We start from the raw sequence: 23,849 nt of genomic DNA on the forward strand, positions 1-23,849 counted from the left end.
TTGCAAAAGACATTACATATATACGTTTTTTATTGTTCAGGAATGCTATATCAAAATGAAAAATGTGAGATCAAAGCACATGTATCACTTATTTGATGTATCATTTTTAAACACTGCTGATTAATATTAATCCAATACATTTTGTCTGTGATTTTTATATTTGTAATTGCATTACTTGCATAATTTTAAAACACATTCTGAATCATTTTATAACCATTTTCATACATATTTATTTATTTATTCATTTTTTTATTTATTTTTTACTGGATATGTACCATTGCTATAGGTACTGAAACTTTTTTTTTTTTTTGTACGCTGGCATTATTAACCAATGTTCTTGTACTCACAAAAAAAAGAAAAAAAAAGAAAAAAGAAAAAAGGATAATCACATCAATATACAAATTCAAACAAATATATATAAATAAAAAAAAAAGAGTGGAACTGCCAAGAACATGTTTGACTGTCAATTACTCGAGCTACACATTCCATTCCTTCCCAAAGCTTCTACATTCTTTAATCCTGAGGAAGCTGGATCAGCAAATCAATGTCTGGCACTGTACAAGTGTTGATCTTCATGCCATCAATTCTTCTTTTTCCTTGAATGCTTTCATCCGTGCCTGTTTTAAACAGGATCCAAGAGAAACACAACATTGTTTGAGTCTTGTTATAAAACACTGTATTTGCAAATGACTTCACAATCAATGCCTTGCTTTTATCCACTATTTGTACAAGTTAGTTGTAGCAAACCCCATCTGAGTGATGGCCAAAACTTTACTGATGAGTTATCAAGTTATTAAAGGGGCTCAATGTAGGAATGACACCCAGTGTTCAAAATAGGTACTGCAGTCCAAATTCAAAATATTGTTTGGCCTGTCCTCTCGTTCAAAGACGCAGGTTGCCAGCTTTTACAGCATACGGTTTCCAGCAACAATAGGGAGTGCAATTGACAATGAAAGCTGAGGAGACTTAAACACTGTAAGCTGAGGAGTTGATTTATCTGTTTTGATATGCTGTCGTTCATAGATATATTTAGATGGATTCATCAGAGGCTTTTTAGTAGAGATGCACCGATTCCAATTTTATTGTCCGATTCCAATTTTTTGTTAGGGTGATCGGCCGATACATATTGTTTGCCGATTCCGATTTTCTTTCTAAGAACTATAAATGACAACATATACAAACAAAAATTTATTTTCATTAAAAAAAAAAAAAAAAAAAAAAAGTCAGTAATAAAATATAGCTCAAATAAATGTAATAGAATAAAGAGAGCTATGAAACTACGTTTTTCGGGTTAACTGGGTTTTATTTTTATTTTGCATTGGTTACCTTAATTTCTGTAGTCTTTATTGCAAAAATTCTTACCATTAAAGTTATAAAACGTATTCAGTCAAGAGCAGAAAGTGATTTTCTTTGTCTTTTGCTCTTTGATTAACATGACAGACAGCAGCAGGAATATTGGACTGCTGTCCCTTTAAGAGTTTATGAACACTGTTCAATGGACCCAATGTTACACATAACATGGGTTCACTTTCTTAGCTATTTAGCGATTCAAAACTGATGGTGTTTATCTGTATACTTGCCAAGATTGCCTGTGCCGCTGGTTTTGACATACTTTTGTATGTATTTGACAGTTTAAGCACAAGGCGGCGATTATTTTGGTACTTGTGACTCTGTTTGATTTCTGTCTCTGTTTGAGACAGAGCGTGGCTTGTTCGCTTCACTTATATAGATCAGTAGTGCGTGCGCTTTTGGTGTGACCGCGAAAACCTGCGAACCGTGACAGAGAAGAGAGCGAGAACGCGCAGCTGACGTTATTGCCCGATTCTCTGACCCAGTTTGTTTGCTGGTTTCCATGGCTGCAATACGCGGTGTTTTCCACCAACTGGCAACTGGTTATGTCGAAATACTATTGGATAAATTGGCAGCACAAGGTTTTGCACAGACCAAAACAAAGACAGACATTCCGACACGGAATGCACATTTTCAAAGTAGAATAACTGGCTGTAGCATTGTTTTTCTGAGAAACAAGTAGGTGAACTTATGTTTCCTAAACATCTGCAAACACATTAGGGTATTTTTATGCTTTATTAAAGTAAAAATTTAAGGTGTACACCACACAAAATATAAAGCATCACTCAAGAAAAATCATCATAAGAGCTGAATAAAACAGTACAAGAAGAGCGTATTAAAGTCGTATCCATAAACTCTCTCCATTGCATTATCATCAACATACACAGCAAATTACACAAAACACTCGTTACAACTAACAGTAAACAAATCTATAGAGAACTTGTGCATTTTTGGGGGGTGCTTAAATTGGCAAACTTTATATCCGTAAAACAACTCAGATGACCTGTAATAAAGTGTGTGCTCTCCCTTTCATGATTTCCTACCCAGTATCATTCTGAAGACTGTGGATCACAAACAGTTGGTACTGATCCATTCTTGAGTAAAAAAAAATCCTCTCATAAAAAAAAAAAGTGTAGTAGACACATTGTAATTTAAAGATTTATTGTGCACTTTAGTCAAATTTATTGACTAAAATGATAGTTTTTCACAAGTGTGCTGACCTACAGCTTCAGTGATTAAGGGAGTGCGCGCGAATGGCTTGCTTTGTCTAATTCATTCGTAATTTGAAATATTCTTATTTTTCATGAGACTTTGTAACTTTTCCTACTTCAGTACATAAAGTGTTGAACTTTGACAACTGATTTTTAAACCTAGCAATCTTGTAATGTCTAGCCTAATTAAAAAATCTTTGGAAATGTCTAATATTACCAAAAACGTGCTCATGACCTCAAAAAAATGTGTTTGTTTTCCATCAAATGTTGATTTTTTACATCTTGAAACTTTCAGTTTTACAAATGAGGACAATCTCTGAAGGATGAATAATTTTTTTTTTGTTTTTTGTCATCATAACAACTGAAGTGCTAGAATGTCCAATTAAATTTACAATTATACTGAGTTTCTCATTCAAATGTTCCCATTATCTTCAAGTCTTAATTACAATGAATAAAACTGGTTCATTGGCAAATTAGGTAATTGTGACAACTATTAAAATATAAAAACTGTACTTTGGTTTAGTGTTGATAAAGGGGTAACATGAGCCTTATTGGTAGGGCTGTAACAGGCAAAGGCCTGTTGACGTCCTTTCTGACTGAGTGTAATATTACTACACACCACCAGAGGCGCCAGGAGACCCGGGTGTATGGTTTATACCCAGGTGTGTAGTACAGCAAGTTAGATTTGTTGGGCAGAGGAAGCATGGCCTATCTTCTGTGTTACCACAAACCACTTTGAGTCCTGATTTGGAAACTTAGGTTTTGAGCTCAAAGTAAGAAATCTTTTCTTTTCTTTCTCTTTATTTATACTATATATTTTTGGTGTGGCTTTGTATGGGTTTGTAATCAATGTACATGCTAATTCTATGTTTTCTGTACGGTTTGAGATTATTTGCTAAGTGGCCTCCTTGCTAATGTTAAGTTTATGTCTTATATTGTAGAAGGACTCTTTATTGCCACTGGCAATTTTATGACTACCATTCATTGCTGGGAGTTCAAAAGATGATGTCCATTCATGAACTGTGTCTTTACTTCACCTTGTGGATCTTTTGGATCTCATGCACAAGGATTATGAAAATTTGACTGTTCTTTTTGGGATTGACTGCACATTGGATTTATTCATTGTGGAGTGGAGTATTCTATGTTTCAAGACTACAATTGCCATCTTTACTGGTTTCAAGGACTGTGAAACCTATTTAAAGCCGAGCCTGCCTACATTCATACAGTCTGTTTTTTTCACATGCTCATTGTTTGTTTTGTTTCAATATCCATTGCTGGGTTTATAGTCTATATATTGTTTTTTGGTTGTTTGTGGGTTGGTTTACTTATATAAAATTGCAAAAACACATTTTCATTGCATGACTGTTCTATGTGATTTTTACCTGGATTAGATTAGGCGGTTCGCTTCCCTAAAAATCAGACCTATAGCAGTTTTGTACTTAAAGTGGTTGAGGCTGTTATAGGGCTGTGGGGGTAATTGAGGCTAAAAAGGTTGGGAACCACTGGTTTTGATTATTTTATATGCAAGCTATATCATAGAAAAAAATAATTCCCTTTATGCTGGGTAAATAAACAACCAAATTTGCTGGGTAAAATTAGTCCAACCTGTGTACTGTCCTATATTTTGGGCTAAAACAACCCAAAATATACACATATGTGAAAGGAGAATGTAAGTGAGTGAGAGTAGAAATGTGTATGTGAAAGGAGAAGGTAAGTGTGTGAGTAGAAATGTGTTTATGTGAAAAGAGAATCTGTGTGTGAGAGTAGAAATATATGTATGTGAAAGGAGAATGTCACAGTTTTAGGCTAATGGTTTCGCTACGGTTCGGTATGTGCTATATTCAGGTAAAAAAAATTATTACTGTCAAATAAAAAAAGAAAATACGAACAAATAATCAAACAGCACAAATAAATACAGTAAAGCAAAGATACAGATAAATAAAGCTTTTTAGGTTTTGTATCCAGTTTTCAGGTACAGAATTTGAATAAAGTATCTAATAAAATGTAAAACAACATTGCATGCAATCTTCACTGTGTAAATTAAATAAAGATCAAGCAATTAATTATTAAGTTACTATTCAGTCATGAGCAATTTCCTTGTCTTTTGTTGTTTGATTAACATTAAAAACACATTCAGACAGCAGGAATGCAAGGGCTGCTGTCTCTTTAAGACATAATACACGGATCAGTACACTGATACTGAACAAATGCATTCTTTCTCAAGTGTATAAGTTCACTTAAGATATAACCGACTATGCTTGCTAGGATACTCGCCAACATGGGCATGTTGACATAATTGTGTGTGAATTTGACCGTTCAAGCACAAGACTTTAAAGAGACCTCTTGACAGAGACCTGTACACGCGCTTCAGCGTGCACTTTTTTTTTCTTTTTTTTAACAGAGAACTGTTTCACCTCTGTGATTGGCTTCAATGATCAACGCTGTAAAAATGTAGTAAGAGTAAAAATACACTCTTTAACGAGCACTTACACAGATACAAGTTTGATACTAGCTTTTGAAAGCAGGTGTCTATTGCGGACCAATCCACAGACAGATGCCTGCTTTCAAGCGCTCCCGCTTTTAAAACGCTTTCAAATTCAAACACTTCCATGTGCTTTCAACGCTGCTGCGCGTTGATTATCGAAGCCAATCACAGACATATCCGATGAGCGCGTCAACACAATGGCCAATCAGGCGTTTACAAATCCGCTCAACAGCGCTCAAAGCATCACATTTTTAAAGTTTCAGTACTGATAGGTACCAAAGTCGTTACTTTTGACAACACAAATGTGGGGTGGGTGGGTTTTTATCATTATAGGGTGGCTGTGTACACACACTGCCAACACACATTTATGTTCAAACACTAGGGCTGGCCACTTATAGTCGACTAGAAGAGGTTGTCGACCAAGATGGTATTAGTCAGTTAGCCGCAGAAAAACAAAAAACAAAAACAAAACAAAACATAACCATTGGAAGTGGCGAAGTCCCCTTAGTCCGTGAGTGAGAGCTTGTTAAAGGGATAGTTCACCCAAAAATGAAAATTCTGTCATAATTTACTCACCCTCAAGTCACCATCACATGCATGATTTATAAAATTGAGGGAACAAAACAGTAAATAGTGCGCACGTTTTAGTAAATCGAGGGAACAAAATAGTAAATCGTGTGCACGATTTAGTAAATTGAGGGAACAAATTAGTAAATCATGCGCAGATTTTGTTTTTTTCTCATGTCATGTGCGGGGCTCTGTACTTAAATAAATAAAGAATATTGCTCGCCTGTAAATAGAATTTAAATAGACAAAACATGAATACATTTTCTGATTTTTATTTGGAAAAAAAAGAAAAGAAAAATAATGAACGAAAGAATCTAACACTTCAAACTACATACATGTATACAAGTCTTTTTGTGACATTGGGTTGCAGTTTTCATTCATGAGACTTTATTCCATACTCACGCACATATACACATGCATATGGAGCTGGAAAATTCCAATTTGAATTGTGTGAATTTGAATTATAGACAAGTGTCATTTAACAATTGAACATTAAGTGCCACACTGACACACTACAGCAAGAGATATAAATAACGGTCTTAAAAATTCTTTAGGGTGGAAATACTAACATGCCTAAGACTTTTGCACGTGTGTGTGTGTGTGTGTATATAAACTCAACTGTTAAACTGTCAGAAAAAATTCATCTTAATTATGTCAGATAACACAAACAAAAACATGGTCAGGTCAAAGTGTCTGAATAATTTTTGGAACCAATTTACTACCAATTTTACTGTTAGTCCACTGTATGAAGAATTTTTGGGTAAAATATGTCAGTTTACTTTAATTCCTTTATGTAAGTGAAAATGGCAAAATATAGTGTCCTGCACCCACTAGTAAAAATATATCAAAAATATCAAAAAATGTAGGGCTGCAACAACAATTCGATAAAACTGATGGATTCTCATTATCGATTAATTGGGTCTGCCTACTGTGCACGGAAGACTTCAGACATTCGCGTCAAATTACAGCACTTCTATGGACAAAATGCATAAAAAATAAATAAAAATAGTGGAGGAACCAGAGTGAGCTGCTGCGGAAAAGGTACGTGATCAAAGCTGATCAAAACAGGAGAATTTTTTATTTTAAGCTTCAAGCTAATGCATTAGCGTAATGGCTTGCCCTGTCAGACGCTTTGACAGATAAATGTGCATCCTCAGCACAAAACGTTCATTATACAGCTATATCCTTATCTGTAAATGTTACAAATTCATGCAAACATTTCCATTTGCATAAAGGCTTGTCTTGACAGTCTGCATTAAGCTTCAAACTTTACTGAATGAGAGCCGGCGTGCGCACCTGAGTCAGACAGACGGAACGCGGTAGAGAGGGATATTCAGCACAAAAATAGTAATTTTGCTGAAATATCTGGGGCCGTAGTCACAGGACATCTAAAGGCTAAAAGTAGCTCCTAAATTGCAGATTTAGGAGAAACTCTTAAAAATAATGAGCGTGTCAGTCTTAATTTTAGGAGTCCTAAATTTTTGCTCTAAGAGTATTTCACAAAGCATTTAATGGTAAAACTAGCTCCTAAAGCTGTGAAACTTTAGGAGTAGTCAGGAGGACTCCTAAATCACTAAGACCAAATCACAAACAATCCTAATCCACCCAAAGACACTGTACACTATTGAGGCAATAGCAAAAGAGGCTTAGGTGCAGAACATTTTCTTCATAAATGCAATACATTTTGATTTATAGGTTTGAATCTACAATGAGACGCCAAAAATGAAATCTTTAACAAATAAATATTGTCCAATTACCTGTGACAGTGGTTTTCATGAGTTTACATTTACAAATGATTGAATAGAGTAAAAAAAAAAAATATATATATATATATATATATATATATATATATATATATATATATATATATATATAATAAGTTTATTTGGTGTGCTGTCCAAGGAGATCGAGGGCTCCGAGCTTGAAATTTAGTCCAAACCCAAAGTTCTCCCCATATCCCCAGCCGAGAGTGATGAGCGGGGTGGTGGAGGGATGCAAAAAACTGACTAAGTAACTATAGGCGAGTTGGCTCTCGTCTGTGTATATATTCCTCCTCTCGAGCTGATTAGATAGACTGTTTCAATGTGTTCCTCCCAAACTTTGTTAATAAAACAATTTGTCGCTTGCATTTTGCATTCTCTTGAGATGCAGACATCCAAGAGGCGAACAATTAACTGTATATACTAGTTTAATTAGTGACACTTAGGTCCAGGATTTTGCGATTCTGCGATCGCTGAATTTATCGCAAAATCAAGTAAACTCTGCAGTAATCGGAGGATCTTGCATTTTTTCTTAATTGCCGCAGATTTTGGGCTTAGACACGTCCCGTGACGTCATCGCAACATGCATGTTTGAGCTGAGCAGCTTGGACCAATAATAGACAACGCGTCGCGACTGGAGTTCAGAGCAGCGGGCCGATCTCGATCACACAACAACATTTCTACATGTGCGCTGAGAAGAAACCGCTTGCATTCACTGCAGAATTAATTTCATTGCTGTGTAATCTTGTGAGACCTATTCACATTCGTCGCAGAATTCTCTGTTAAACCACAGATATCAGAACAAACTGTGGCGCTGTGGACACTGTTTGATCTGATATCTGATATTTTATCTGATTTCTGTGGTTTAACAGAGAATTCTGTGATGAACGTGAACTCCTCACAAGATTTCACAGCGATGTTATTAATTCTGTGGTGAATTCAAGCGGTTTCTTCCCAGCGTATGTGTAATCTGGAAACCATGAAAAACATTGTGACACTAACAGAAATAACTTGTGGCAGAAATGGTCTAATGTTTTCGAGTGATTTTAAGTGCGTCACACAACTTTTCCCAGCACTTCAAAGCTTTAAATATTGCCCAGTTTGAATGCTATTTTTAATGTGATGTCCAAAAATTTATTTGTTTATACATATTAGTTTATCCCCATTTGTAAAACTAGTTTCACGACGTAGGACAGCAAACACTTATTTAGAAATAAAAAAAGAATAACTTACTACTGTAGTAGATGCTGCAGAGGAGCACTTATTGGCTTATTAGCCATTTCCACACCCTAGTATATATTTTTAATATTTATTAATAATAATAAAAAAAAGTTAACATTATCTGCATCTCAAGCTCAGTGCTTTTCCATCAGCCCTCACAGCACTGCCAAATGAGGGGGTGGTGCCACCTTAGAACTTAAAGGGTTAGTTCACCCAAAAATGAAAATCCTGTCATTAATTACTCACCCTCATGTTGTTCCACACCCATAAGACTTTCATTCGATGGCTCAGTGAGGCGTCCATTGACAGCAAGTTAATTTACACTTTCAGTGCCCAGAAAGTTACTAAAGACATATTTAAAATAGTTCATGTGACTACAGTGGTTCAACCTTAATGTTATGAAGCGAGGAGAATACTTTTCGTGCACCAAAAAAACAAAATAAAGACTTTATTCAACAATATCTAGTGATGGGCGATTTCAAAACACTGCTTCATGAAGCTTTGCAGCTTTCCGAATGTTTTGTTTCAAATCAGTGGTTCGGAGTATCAAACTGCCAAAGTTACATGATTTAAGTAAATGAGGCTTCATTACATCATAAAGTGTTTTAAAACGTTTCACTACTGGGGGTGATGATCTCTGTGAAACCATGAAAACATGCTGTAAATATTGCGACAAATTTTAAGAAAAGCCACCACAAATTCAGTCATTTTAGGCCGCGAAATCCTGGAAGGACTGCAATAAGAACAGAGACTGTTACTTAGTTTTTTTGGATATAATGTGTGAATATTATTTAGAAACTATTTAGTTGTTAATGCATTAACTAACATGAACCAACAGAGAGCAATTACCTTTGTTAATATTGTTAATATAATAAAATATTTGTGTTCATGTTAGTTCACAGTGCATTAACTAATGTTAACAGATAAAACTTTGGATCTTAAAAATGTCTTAGAAAATGCTGAGATTAACATGAACTAAGATTAATAAATCCTGTAGAAATATTGTTCATTCATTGTTGGCTCATGTTAACTAATGCTAACAAAATTAAACCCTAAAGCGTTACCATTAGTTTTTTTTGTGTTTTTATTTTTATATAGAAAGTTGGCCATAGTGTAAAATAAATTTTAAAAGTTAAGGAATCTTACACTGGTTGAAACTCTGCTACTGTTTTGTATATATTTGATTCATGTTGAAGTGTTTAGGCTTTTAATGGTGAGCCTTTTGTTTTGTTTTTTAAATCAGGCTATCAAAGTCTATCAAAATTTGGATTTAGATTTATCGGTACAATATATCTGTTATCGCATTTCAAATTTCAAGAATGATCGGTATCGGCCAAAATTTTCACTTTAGTACATCCCTAGCCATATCAAATTCTCACAATTATGTACTGTCAAAGTTCATAATATTATATATATATATATATATATAAAAAAAAATAAAAAAAGAACCCTAACCCAACTGGCAAGTAACTCAGGTTCAATGCTGATTTTTACCCTCATTTGGCGCTTTGCACCCTGGCTAACATGCTAATAGTGTCACTGCAGTCCTACTTCATATCACCATGATATCTATAGTCATATTGGCCAGCATTAAAGCAGACACTGCACTTTGAGGGTGTGTGCACAGAAAACTGCCTGTCAGAACACGAGTAGAGGAATGGAGCTCTCTTTGAGCCCAACTGTGCTTAAAATCACTTGTACATTTAAACACGCAAGGCTTCAAAATGCATGAAAAAGATAAACCTCTGTATTGATGCAACACTGCAACGTCGTCACGTGAGCACAATCGCAATGTATACTGGTTGTCAAATGTCTTCCAGTCTATCGCCCACCCCTAAGAGGAAACAATACTTTGCATGTTCAGTCTTACCTCAAATGTTTGCAAGACATGTTTGCACACTTCAGTCAGGTTGTTCAGCCCATTGCGCAGAGGTTCAGATGCTGGAATTCCTTCTGCAACATTGATCAGAGAGATAATAAACTTATGTTCACTGAAAATAAACATGTTGACATGCTACCTACAGTCATACCCAAGTCTTGGGTTCTGCAAGTTTCAGATATACAATGGTGATTCTTCAATTAGGAAAACTTCTGTCCACTATGATTTTAATGGAACAAACTAATGCTTGATAAAACTTTTGTGACTTTTTCTTCATTTTAAAGAGTAATGAAATTAAGTATTTGCCAGAATTATTATTATTATTATTATATTTTATTTTGAGCTTGTCACTTTCCCAGACTATTTTTAATAATAAATCTATAAAAGCCTTAAAGCTACAATATGTAAATTTTTCACCGCTAGAGGTTGCCTATTTAAAACAAATGCGTAGATGACGCTGAGATAGAGTGCGGAATCTTGGGAGATGTCGTCTTCACCTCACAGCCAAAAAATGATACATTTCTAGTTAACATTATTTATTCTTCTGATATTCCTTTTTTAAAAGAAAAAAGTATCAGCTGTATGCAAAGTGAATCACTTTTTGAATATGGTTTTTGACCACTGAAAATGTGTACAATTTACAAGTTTAATCATGCCATTAAGATCTCCATATCTCTGGGATTAAACCATTGAGGACCTTTATAAAGCAGATACCAAAAGGAAAGTTTTGTAAGAACCAGAAACTAAAGAAATTTCTTTAATACTTCTTGAGTTACAGGCATGCAAACAAAAAAAACACAAGTGCTTTTTGACATTTTTGAACTGCATATAATGAAACAAAGATGGCTGAAAACAACAGATATTACTAATAGACCTACCAATCTCTGTGTAAAAATAAAATAATGCTGCTGCCATCTTTCTATAGTCATTTTTACACCCCTCTAATTTGGCCCAAAATCTCAGGTGAAAATTGAAATTTTGACCCCCCTCTACAAAATAGTGGATTACTCAGTGATGAAAGCCAAAATATTAAATGTCAAAGATATTTACTATTTATGTTTGTCTTTCTACTGAAAAAATATGAACAAAATCAAAAATTTGACTACCAGTACAACATAAAGATAGGTATCATTAAAGGGGACCTATTATGCCCCATTTTACAAGATGTAAAATAAGTCTGATGTCCCCAGAGTGTGTAGGCCTATGAGAAGTTTTAGCTCAAAATACCCCATAGATAATTTTTTATAGCACGTTAAAATTGCCACTTTTTGGGGTTGAGCAAAAACACACCATTTCAGTGTGTGCCCTTTAAATGCAAATGAGCTGCTGGGCTCGGTTATAACTTATATTGTCTTCTTGTTTTTATCCACCAAGTTATATCAGTACAAGCCTTGTACCGGACCCCGTCCGAATGATGGCCAAAAATTTACAGATTAGTTTTATGATGTTTACTGTACTAGACACAAAAGATGAAGTGTCTGTTTTCACTCTAGAAAATCTCTGTAAGAGCTTAATAAAACAGTGCAAGTGATGTAATGAAGTAACCTTCATTACTGCCATATCCAGTATCACTCTGGAGACTGTAAGCTGGATCACAAACAGTACTGATCTATCCTTGAGTAACAATTTTTAGCACATTCTCTGTTTTGTAATGTCCCTTTGTATTGACATTCGTTCACAAAGCAGTCCAGTGTAAAATGATTTGCGCAGACATAAATGAATTTCAGTAGAGTTGAGGGAGCATTTTCTTCTAAAACAAAATTGATCCACCTCGTCTTCATCGGCTCAGATTTAGGGAGTAAATGGAGAGAGCTATGTGGATTAATCCATCCGGCTACAGAACACCTAAAACGCTTGGGAGATGTTCTCATCAGTGCAGCAATGGCAGACTGTGTACAACTCACTGTGAACTCGCTCAGGGCGGTTCTATGTAAAAAACGGCAGTGTCTGTCAACATTCGCGGGCGGGGCCTGTGGCTAAAGTGACATCACATTGCCAGGAACCTGCAAAAGGCTTGTTCTGAGGAATAGTTGGATTTGAAAAGGAAAAAAGGAGTAGTTGGATTTTTATCATTATAGGGTACACACACTGCCAACACACATTTATATCCAAAAACCATGCAAAAGAGAATTTTGCATAATAGGTGCCCTTTAAATTATTAGAATTTCAGTATCAACCTTGGTAGCCTAACGCAAACTGTCAGATATGACATGCTGAGGTGAATAAAGGAGTTCCCTCACCTCGTGTCTGTATCCGGAAGTTGATTTTGCTTTCTGATGGGTGTGTGATGCTGTATCCACAGAATTCCACATCCTGACTGAGGAAATAAAGTCACACATGAATTAAACTAAACACTGCCAAGACAGATGCAGAAATACAATTTTTAATTTCCTGCCACAATGTTCATCTCAACGGCTGTTTATAGCATGTCCACATCACTTGTTTTGACAAAGATCTCACTGATGACACAAAGGCAACCAATGTTGGTGGATAAACAAAACAAAAAAATGTAAAAACCGCATCACGTTTAAAAACAGGCATAATGTTAAATCTCATAGCTTATCTTACCTCTTCATGATCATGTATCTGAGCGAGTTGCCGAGTGTGTGGTCCTCTTCATGGAGCACAAACGTCACACAACCCTCATCTGCTCCATCTGTCCGTACCTATTCGAAAGTAGAAGACTGCTGATATATATCGAGAGACACAGCTGTGGAGACTTCCAGGCAGAAGTGTGATGCCTAATATCACAAATACATTAGGACTTTCAATATTTTTAAGCTTGAATGGCGATACATTTCTGTCTTATCTAAGAAGTGGGCTAAATGTTCAGCTTTGTTTTCATAAGGCCCACCATGGTTAAATGAAGCTTTGTTTTTTTGGTTTCACAGCTGGAGTTTCAGCAGCAACATGAAGTTTAACACGCTCTTTGTTTCCAAGACATAAAAATTACAAATAAACTCAAACTCTTTGTTTTCCAAAAAAATACCAAACCTAATTATCTTTACAGTAAACAAAGGGACTTCAACCTCCCTAGACCGTAACCAGTTTTGCATATCTCTCCAAAAAGGTTGCACCATATCACAAAAAAAGAACACATGTTCTAAATTTTCAATATTTGTTTCACAAAAAACAATTCTTCCCATCAAAATTAAATTTTAATCTTAAAAAATCATTGGTGGGATAAATCTCATTTAAAATTTTGAAATTCACTTTCGCTTTAGGAGGGAGGTGAAAAGACAAATATTTTTTCTTATTTTTTTAATTTCAGAGTTATCAAAATCCTTAAGTATATAATCCCGTTTGATAGGATTTGGATAATAAACATGTAAAATTAGTTTTCTAATGACTCTGTTTGTGCATTTTTTTTGTCACAAAAGTCACAACCTTCCAAGGAGAGCTGCCTCAATTCTGGGGAGACATTGGAAAACAAAAATTTTGTCTTCTATAACCATTAATCTTATAGCAATTGGAATAGCTCTAATCATTCTATTGTAAATATTAACTGAGCACTGCAGTTGGTATTTCTCACAAAATTTTCTGTACAGTAACAAATTTCCATTAACATCTAAGAAATGGGCCACCGCCCAAATCCCTTTGGCTTTCCATTCCTCAAAATATACAGATTTTCTGCCGAACCTTATATATCTGTTATTCCAAACTGGAGTGTTGTGAGGAGTGAAGTTATGTTTGTACAATAGTTTCCAATACAGCAGCACTTGCTGATGAAAGGTTGAAAGTTGAACTGGTAGCGAGGTACACTCAAAGTCACAACGTAAAAAAAATTGTATTCCGCCCAATTTGCTAAAAATTGCATTGGGGACAATAAACCAAAAGGAGTTACTATTTCGAACAAAGGATTTTAACCACTTCAATTTCAAAACCCCATTCATAATGTCGAAATCAAATCGCATTCACACCACCTTCCTCATAATTTTTAATCATATCATCCTTTCTTATATAGTGACATTTACTCCTCCAAATAAAATTAAAATTCACCCTATTTATTAATTTAATCATTCGTGTCGATATGGGCAAGGAGAAAGCTGGGTAGATTAATCTGGAAATTTTAGACAAAAGAACTCTTCCAAAGATTGAAAGATCCCTCTGCAGCCATCTATTTAGTATAGATTTACATTTATCTATGTTATTCAACACATTATTACTCTCTATTGCTTCTCTATCTTTAGAAATAATTATCCCTAAATATTTAACTTCCCTCTTGATTTGTATATTAAATAATGACTGTAAGGGGAAGTCATGTAATGTTAACATTTCAAATTTTTTAAGATTCAAATGTAACACAGAGGCCCTAGAAAACTGACTAACAGCATTCAAGGCTAGTGGAATTTGATGTTCATTTTTTAAAAACAACGTTGTCTCATCAGCAAACTGACTGAAAAATTATTTGCCTGTTCAACACTGTTAAACCTTCAATACCATTATTTTTTATCAATATAGAGAAAAGCTCTGCAACCATTATGAATAGCAATGGTGAGCTACCACATCCTTGACGAATCCCCCTTTTAACTGGGAATCTTGTACAGGTTCCATGACCAAGAGCTACCGAGCTATTTTTCCATTATATAACATTTCAATTAAACTTTTAAGTCTTGCTCCAAAACCAAAATGTTGCAAAGTTTTCAAAATAAATGGATGTTCAACCACATCGAATGCTTTGTAAAAATCTAAGAAAATAAGAAATCCACTCCCTTGAACCACATCACTATAGTCAATTAGATCTAACACCAATCTAATATTATTATGAATTGACCTTCCTCCCATAAACCCAGATTGTGTTTCACTAATTATAGTAGAAATACCCTTTTTTAGCCTCGCAGCGATAGCCCCAGAAATTTTTTTTTAATCTGTGTTAAGCAAAGTAATAGGCCTCAAATTGTCCAAAAATCTTTTATCTTTGCCACTTTTGGGAATCAATGTAATTAAGCCTTGTTTCATACTTTCTATCAGTTATTTTCTTTCAATACATTCGAATAGGGAATTAAATAATAGTTTTCTTAGATCTCCCCAGAAAAATTTTAAAAAATGGTTAGAGAGCCCATCTGTCCCTGGGGATTTATTTAAAGGCATTCTATCTACCACTGAATACAATTCTTCAATCTTAAGATCTAAATCACATAAGACTTTAAAGGAGCTCTTAATACGTGGAATATTGTTTTGAATTTTAGCAAAAAAAGAGATGACTCAACTCAGGAGAAATCTGAAGAATAAAGTTTTGAATAGAACGAACACTTCTCTTACGATTCTTCTAAAATCTTAACATTCCTCTTCTAGGATCATTAAAGTACTTATAGTATTTCTTTGATGTCTGCTTTTTTCTAAATTACTAAAATATGAAGAGTTCTTTTCGCCTTCCTCAATCCACTTGGCGCGGGATCTTATATAAGCACCTTGTGCCCTCTCCAGATACAAATGATCTAATTTACATTGAAGCTCCATCACCTTCTCCTTTTCATAATTATTTAAAATTGGTTTGTTACAACACTGACTTATTTCACAAATTAAATTCCTTTCATATTCCCTTTTTTCTTTGTTTAGTTTCTTAGAGAAAGTAATAGAAAATTCCCTAATTTTAAATTTAAGAAATTCCCATTTACTTATATTACAATCAAAAGAATCATCTCTCTCTATAACCCTTATTAATTCTCTAATTTTATTGCAAAATTCTTCATTATGTAAAAGAAAGGCATTGAACTTCCAGTAACTTTTGTTTCTAAATTGCTTAAATTTAGGTTCTAACACAAGATCTATAAAGCAATGATCCGTTAGTGGAGCTTTAGAGATTGTAGATTGTGAAGTATATTTTAAAATGTTGTCACTGACCATCCAATAATCAATTCTAGACTTGCTCTCCCCATTAGGCTTAAACCATGAAAAGCCTTCAACTTCAGGATTTAAAGATCTTCAAACATCAAATTGTTTTCCGTTTTCAAAAAATCCACACTAATATTAAACCGCCCTTTGTCGAGTCTAGGAGGCCATCGATCTTTCCATTCATCTGGAACCATATTCCAGTCCCCTCCAACTAAAAAAATTATCTGATGGGTATAAAACTTTGGTTTCTGAAATTATCATTGAAATATCTTCAACTAATTTTTTGTTTTGGGCTGCATTATTAAAGTCATAAATATGAATTAAAATTAAAAAAAAAAACATCAATTTTAAGTACCACCATCAACCAGTGTCCACTTTCATCAGCTTTATAAGTGATGACTACTCCAGGACATTTATTGAAGCATATTGACACTCCTCCAGAACGATTTGAACCATGACTAAAAAATATCTTGTCACCCCATTGATTAGTCCAAAAAGAAGCATCCAAATCTGAAGAATGAGTCTCTTGTAGAAATACAGTTAGCATTTAGCCCTTTACAAAATAAAAAAAACAGCTTTTCTTTTAACAAATGTCCTTTAAGCCCCTAACATTCAGTGAACTAAAAATCATTGTCCTTAATCATCAACGTTAAAACAGAACAAAAGACACAGATGAAGAGAACTAGTAAAACACAAATTGAACTACTACTAGTAACTCAGTCTCTGTGTGAACCGAAGCCTTAGATAACGATCCCGTGCCCCATTGAAAAGTTACCAACTACCTGACAATTCGAAACATATCACTTCATCCGTCAACCTCAATCCGTCGTCCATCTATGAAACCGTATGGACCGTGAAAAAAAAGCAAGTTTTCCTGCCCGCCTTGCTTGATCGATTTGAGGCCACAGCTTTCGTCGGTCTTCCAAATCCTCCCTTGGAAGCATCTCGGCGAATCGAATTCCTTCCGTCTTGCAGATAAGAGAAGCTTTTGTGCGACGCCAGATTTCATCTTTCACCCGCCTTTGAGTGAACAGCACGATGACATTTCTGTTTTTATTGTCCATCCTTCTTCCCAGCCTATGGACGATGTCAACAGCCTCATCCATTTTTGTGTTCATTTCCGGTGCAATTTTACTGAGTAACTGGATGACATGTGATCTGATATCTTCATCTTTTTTTCTTCTATGCCTTTGATACGGAGACACCACCTCATTCTATATCTTTCTTGTTCTCTCATTCTCTCCTTAAGATCACAGTTGTCTTGTGCAGATGTTCATTTTGTGTCTCAAAGTCCTTTACTCTTTTCTTGCACTCATTTACCTCTTCCGTGTTGAACTGAATCGCCTTCGTTAAGCTTGCAATCATTGCGCTACTCTGCTTGGCTTGTTCACTCGAATCCGCCAACTTCTCGTCCACCCTCTTTTCCAGATTTAAAATTGCATCCAGAATGGTTTCGTTAGAAATCTCATTCTTCTCTCTTTCGGCTGTTGGCTTAACCCTTTTTTCTGCCGGAGTTTTACATGGCGTCGAAGGAAGGGAGCAATCACCTCGTTCCCTTTTATTTAGCACAGTAACCTCCATCGTGTAGTCGTGCTCCGTTTCTCTGGCCTCATCTTTCTTTTCGATATTAGGTGACAGATCTTTTCCTTTGGGGACTAATTTCAGCTTGGCAGGTTTAATGAGTTTTTGTGCAGACATCTTGACATAAGCTGCTGGAATTACTCTCTTTAATCAAACTTTTGGGAACAACTATCACGAGCCTCGGAAAACACGATTGCTCAACCCGCCATCTTAGCACCGCCCTCCTCCAGGCAGGTTTAGTTTGTATTGGTTTGTAGCATTGATCAGCGGTTTGCAGAAGCAGCAATTGCATCGAGCGATTTTTGCAGGTTTTGCAATAAAAAAAATTAAAAAAAAACCACTCAAGCGATTGTTTGCTAAACTAAAGAAGTCATTCAGCATCGTCGAGAGGTTAAAAGGAATTAGATTGACGGTCCTGCTTGCCGTTGCTTCTCTATCGTCATTTTGTTATACCCACCAATAGCGAGCAAGGTGGATAAGCCAGTCTGTGATTGGTTCCCGCAAAAGTGTAACAGAAGCAGTAGAAATGAATGTACGGGTTTCCAGGCTGAGTTGCCGGGCGAAATCAAATCGCCGGCAGATCAGACTGGGTTTACCCAGTCTAGTAAATGGTTAAAGGAAAGAGACTTTTGGCAGCAACTAATGATTATTTGATAATTAATTTCTTTATAAATCGATCAACTGGATAAAACTTGTCTTTATAAAACTTAAAACTTGATAAAACGTGTGCTCTTTGGGGGCTATATAGCGTTTATATATAGTCTCTACAAAGCTAACTTACTTATAATGTTTCACCACTTTAACAAGCCAAGTAAATATTTTTAAGATACTGTTAATGTATATCTGCTTTTATATTTCTGAAAAGCGGACCCGGAGAAGTGCTCAATATCTATATATTAATAATATTTATATTACAATATAATATAGGCGAATATATCTATATGATGGTTGCCGTTTAAATATTTGACAATTTGGTTATGGAAATTATGGTTCTTGGCGTTTAAATTTTTGAAAGGCAGAGGTTTAGATGCCAATATTATATTATTAATAAAAAAGATATTATGATCACTTCTCAGGGTCCGCTTTTCAAAAATATAAAAAGCAGATATAGCATGAAAATATTTACTTTGTACTGACTTGTCAAAGTGGAGAAACATTTTAAGCTTCACAGACAAATCACCAGTGACACAGCCTAGTGATACAGTCCACGAATACATCAAGACATTCAACATTCAAAATCGTCAAATTTCACCAGAAATGGTACATAAAATGCATGAACGAAGTTTTACTTGCCATCTCCAACGCGTGTTTCTGCCCAGGCTCAGCCATGCTGTAGATGTGGTGTTGAGCCGCGCATGCGCAGTGTTATTATCAGCTTGTTCTGCGTCTCATTTCGAAGGCTTCTTCTTCTTGTACGTTTAATGGCTGTTGACAAAGCCAACTTATGGTGTATTAACGCCACCAACTGGACTGGAGTGTGAAAATCAACGAAGAAGAAGAAGAAAAGTGTAATTTTATTCTACTTAAGCCACTTTTGCTTGTGGATGAAAATGTTTGCATAAAATAAAGAAATTAACAACATATTCAAGAGATAATGATTTTGGATTTATCGTAGTAAAAATAATATATTTAAGGAATAAACTGGGGGTTAGATTAGGCATAGTTAAATTAAAAATATAAGAACTTCAGTTAACCCAAAATTTATTGGTTATGCTACAATGACAAAATAAATGGGCAGCTGTTTCTTCAACAAGACTGCAAAATTAACATATTTAATCAATATCAAGATATTTACAGATCGATTAATTAAACCTTTCACTCATATCTTTTTTTTTTTTTTTTTTTTTTTTTTTTGCATGGAACGCACAGATCATACAGAACAGACGAATAGGCATACATCACAACCACAGAAATATAAAGGAAACAAAGAACAAAAATAAATAAATAAATAAAAACAATATAAAATTAAATAAAAAAATAATAGAGTAAAATAAATAAAAAATAAAAGAAGGGCCATCAACTAAACATGATCACGTAAAGAGATCAAAGGCAGAGCAAGTCCTAACAGTCCTTATGGCTTTCTTGTTAGTAGATATTGAGATTTCATTTAAATAATTTTCCATTTCTTTTAGGAAAACAGCAAAGGCAGGTTTACAATTGGAGGATTTGCATTTATGAATGTGAAATTTGCTTAGGAAAAAAATTAAATTTATAACAAAACAGATATTTTCATTTATGGGGTCTGAGTCATAATACCCAAATATAATATTTCTCATATGTACTGAAAAGCCTGGCAAAATCTTACACTTGACAAATACACCAATGTCATTCCAAAACTTCTGAGTGTAGTGACATGACCAAAATAAATGTACCACAGTTTCATCATAACTTGAACAAAAAGAGCATGTTATCTCAAGATCAGCTTTAAATCTTTGTATAAACTTCTTTACAGGGTAAAACCTGTGTATGAGTTTAAAGGAAATTTCTTTCACTTTGTTTGTGAGAAAGAATTTTTGCTGTAGAGACCAGATTTTTTTCCAATTAAGGTTAAAAAACAAATTATTCCAAAAGGAGATTACAGGAGGAACAGAAATCAAAAATCTTATTTTATCATTTTTATCTTTCCGCTCAGAGAAACAAATTTGACCAATAAGAGTATCACAAGGTCTAGGAAAGAATGCAGTAGATATTGAGGAGTTATTAGAGTTTTTAAAAAGCATACATAAACCAGAAGGGATAGCTCCCATAACCGTAGCAAATTCTTTTGGGGTTATTGGTATTTGGTATTTAAAAAGAAATTCTGAGTACCTGAACAAAAGACCTTGCTCATTAAACAACTGCTCCACCAAAAATAAACCATTGTTAAACCAATTATCATAAAACAAAGACTTATTCTTGAATAAAATGTTCTTATTGTTCCAAATAAAACATCTATGTGGCGAAAAGTTATGCTTATAAATTAGAGCCCAAGCTAAGAGAACGTGCCGATGAAAGTTGGAAAGTTTAATAGGGAGTTTAGATATATCATAATTACACATTAAGAGAAAGTGAATGCCACCAAGTTGTGAAAAAACAAGTTGAGGAAAAACATTCCAAATAGAAGATGGTTTGACTAGATACTGATTTAGCCAATTAATTTTAAATGTATAGTTGAGGGAATCAAAATCAATGAAATTCAGCCCACCATTATTATATGAATTTAGTATGACAGATTTTCTCAAATAATGAGATTTATTTTTCCAAAGGAATTTTATTAAAATCTCATTAATTAATTTAGACGTGGGCTTATCCACAGAAAGAGACTGAGCTGCATAGGCCAAACGAGACAGTCCCTCTGCCTTAGTGAGCAGCGTTCTGCCTTTTAGTGACAGATCTCTTTGTAACCAGCAGTTGCATTTCTTTTGTGTTTTGGCAATAATAGGTTTAAAGTTCGCAGAACACCTATCATCTTTAGTAATTATTATACCAAGATATGTTACCCTATTTTTGACAGCAATATCCTCAATTGAAGTAAGAGAGCAATCTTTAATTGGAAGCAATTCACATTTATTAAAATTTAAATTTAATCCTGAAGCTTCAGAAAAAGACTGAAGAATACCTAAAGCCAATGGAATTTGTGACGAATCATTCAAGAATAATCGTCTGCTAATTGAGTAATTTTTATTTTAGTGTTGCCAATTGTGATGCCCTTTAACTGGCTATTATTGATATGTGTGCTAAGGAACTGTGTTGCAATTAAAAATAAGTAAGGGGAAACTGGACATCCTTGATGAACTCCTCGTTTTAGAAAGAATCTAGGTGAAGTACCATTACTTAATTTGATAGAGCTGTTTCCGTTTGTGTATAGCATTTGAACCATTCTGCAAAAGGAATTGCCAAAGCCAATATTTTGCAGAGCCTGAAATAAAAATTTGTGTTCCAATGTGTCAAAAGCTTTGTAATAATCTAAAAAGAAAATGAAGCCATCACTATCTATTAAATCTGAATAATCTAACATATCAAGTACTAAACGTATATTATTGGAAATGTGTCTTTTCTGCATAAATCCTGACTGTGTTTCGTCAATGATAGAGTTCAAAATATATTTCAATCTTTTTGCTAGAACTAAAGCTATTATCTTATAATCATTATTTAATAAAGTTATTGGACGCCAATTATCTATTAATAAGGGGTCTTTATTTAATTTTGGGATAAGCGTTATTAATCCTTGACATAATGTGGCTGGAAGTAATGTTTTCTCTATACTTTCCTCATAAACCTTTAATAAGAATGGTGCTATACTATGAATAAACAGCTTGTAAAATTCTGAGCTGAGTCCATCAGTTCCGGGGGATTTGTTGGCTTTTAAAGAGTTAATTGCTTCCTCTATCTCCTTCAGTGTGATAGAGGCATCACAAAAGTGTTTATCTAAGTCACTAAGCTGGTTTATATTAGGTAAAGATTTAAAGAAGTCATCCATATGTTGTTGGGAAAATTTAGAAGTATACAAATCACTGTAAAATTTGGCACAAAAATTGGCAATATTTTTTAGGTCATCACTAATATTACCATTAATCATTAATCTTTGAATTTGGTTGTTTTTAGCTTGCTGCCTTTCCAATCTGAAGAAGTATGCCGAGTTCTGTTCTCCCTCTTCAATCCATTTTCTGCACGATCTAATAAATGCCCCTTCAGCTTTATGTTTATAAATGTTATCTAATTTGGACTGTAAGTCAACCAATTCTTCTTTTTCACAATCAAGTAAATCATCCACATTTTTAGATAAAAGATTAGTGATTTTACATATAACAATGTTTTCATCAGTTTTTTTCTTTTTTTGCCAAATCACTACTGAATTTTCTAAAATATTTGCCAATTTCGTACTTAGTAAATTCCCAACTGCTGCTGTAACTTTTACAGGACAGCCAGGACAGCCAGAAACCTTGGAGTGGTGATGGATGATGGTCTAACCTTCACAGATCATGTTGCAGCAACGACCCGGTCCTGCAGATTTGCCTTGTACAACATCAGGAAGATTAGACCCTTCCTATCTGAACATTCCACACAAATTCTTGTCCAAGCTCTTGTTCTATCCAGACTGGACTACTGTAATGCTCTCTTGGCTGGCCTTCCAGCATGCACTATCAAGCCTCTACAACTGATCCAAAATGCTGCAGCAAGACTGGTCTTCAACGAACCGAAGAGAGCGCACGTCACTCCTCTCTTCATCAGTCTGCACTGGCTGCCAGTAGCTGCTCGCATCCAATTCAAGGCTCTGATGTTTGCTTACAGAACGACAGCTGGCTCTGCACCGCTATACCTTAACTCACTACTTCAGACTTACGCGCCCTCCAGAAACCTGCGTTCTGCAAGTGAACGGCGCCTTGTGGTGCCATCACATAGGGGCACAAAATCACTCTCATGGACCTTCTCCGGGACTGTTCCTGGCTGGTGGAATGACCTACCACGCTCTATCCGAGCAGCCGAGTCTCTAGCCATTTTCAAAAAAATGCTAAAGACGTATCTTTTTCGTCAGCACTTGACCCAGTAGTAGTAGCACTTACCTTGACTAATATTCTTCTCCTATCTGTGTATTTATTTATTAAAAAAAAAAAAAAAAAAAAAAAAAATTCGCTATGAGCACTTTACTGACATAACTGTGACTTCACTCAGCACTTACATACTGTTGTTCTCATGTTGATTTAATTGATTCTACTACTCTCATTTGTAAGTCGCTTTGGATAAAAGCGTCTGCTAAATGACTAAATGTAAATGTAATGTAAATGTAACTGTTCTCTTCTCTTGCTTTCTTCCAATTTTTGTGAATTATCTTATTGATTTCATCTTTTACTTCACTATAAAAAAGAATGGAGTTGTTAAGCTTCCAGTAAGAACAGAACCCGCGTACATCATCAGAGGCAAGGAAATGGGTATGAATAAAAATACTCTTATGGTCAGAAAAAGGTGATGGTAAAATATCA

General features: G+C 34.9%; 1 protein-coding gene across 1 annotated transcript; it reads right to left on the bottom strand.

Moving 5' to 3' along the window:
• Positions 1-19,279, bottom strand: polr1d (RNA polymerase I and III subunit D). Its single transcript, XM_067390921.1, has 5 exons — positions 19,183-19,279; positions 13,042-13,139; positions 12,714-12,790; positions 10,465-10,547; positions 1-617 (listed from the first exon to the last, which is right to left on the bottom strand). The coding sequence occupies exons 1-5, from the start codon at positions 19,216-19,218 to the stop codon at positions 573-575; spliced, it is 339 nt and encodes a 112-aa protein (XP_067247022.1). The 5' UTR covers positions 19,219-19,279; the 3' UTR covers positions 1-572.
• Positions 19,280-23,849: the final 4,570 nt, after the last annotated feature.

This window comes from Chanodichthys erythropterus, chromosome 1, assembly GCF_024489055.1.
Source record: "Chanodichthys erythropterus isolate Z2021 chromosome 1, ASM2448905v1, whole genome shotgun sequence".
Classification (NCBI taxonomy): domain Eukaryota; kingdom Metazoa; phylum Chordata; class Actinopteri; order Cypriniformes; family Xenocyprididae; genus Chanodichthys; species Chanodichthys erythropterus.

Excerpts from the sequence above, each read along its gene's own strand:
- polr1d (XM_067390921.1), bottom strand. The coding sequence starts at position 19,218 with ATGGCTGAGCCTGGGCAGAAACACGCGTTGGAGATG. Across the intron at positions 12,791-13,041 it reads AGATACATGATCATGAAGAG|TCAGGATGTGGAATTCTGTG; the intron begins GTAAGATAAGCT and ends TTATTTCCTCAG. Across the intron at positions 10,548-12,713 it reads CTTCCGGATACAGACACGAG|AAGGAATTCCAGCATCTGAA; the intron begins GTGAGGGAACTC and ends TCAATGTTGCAG.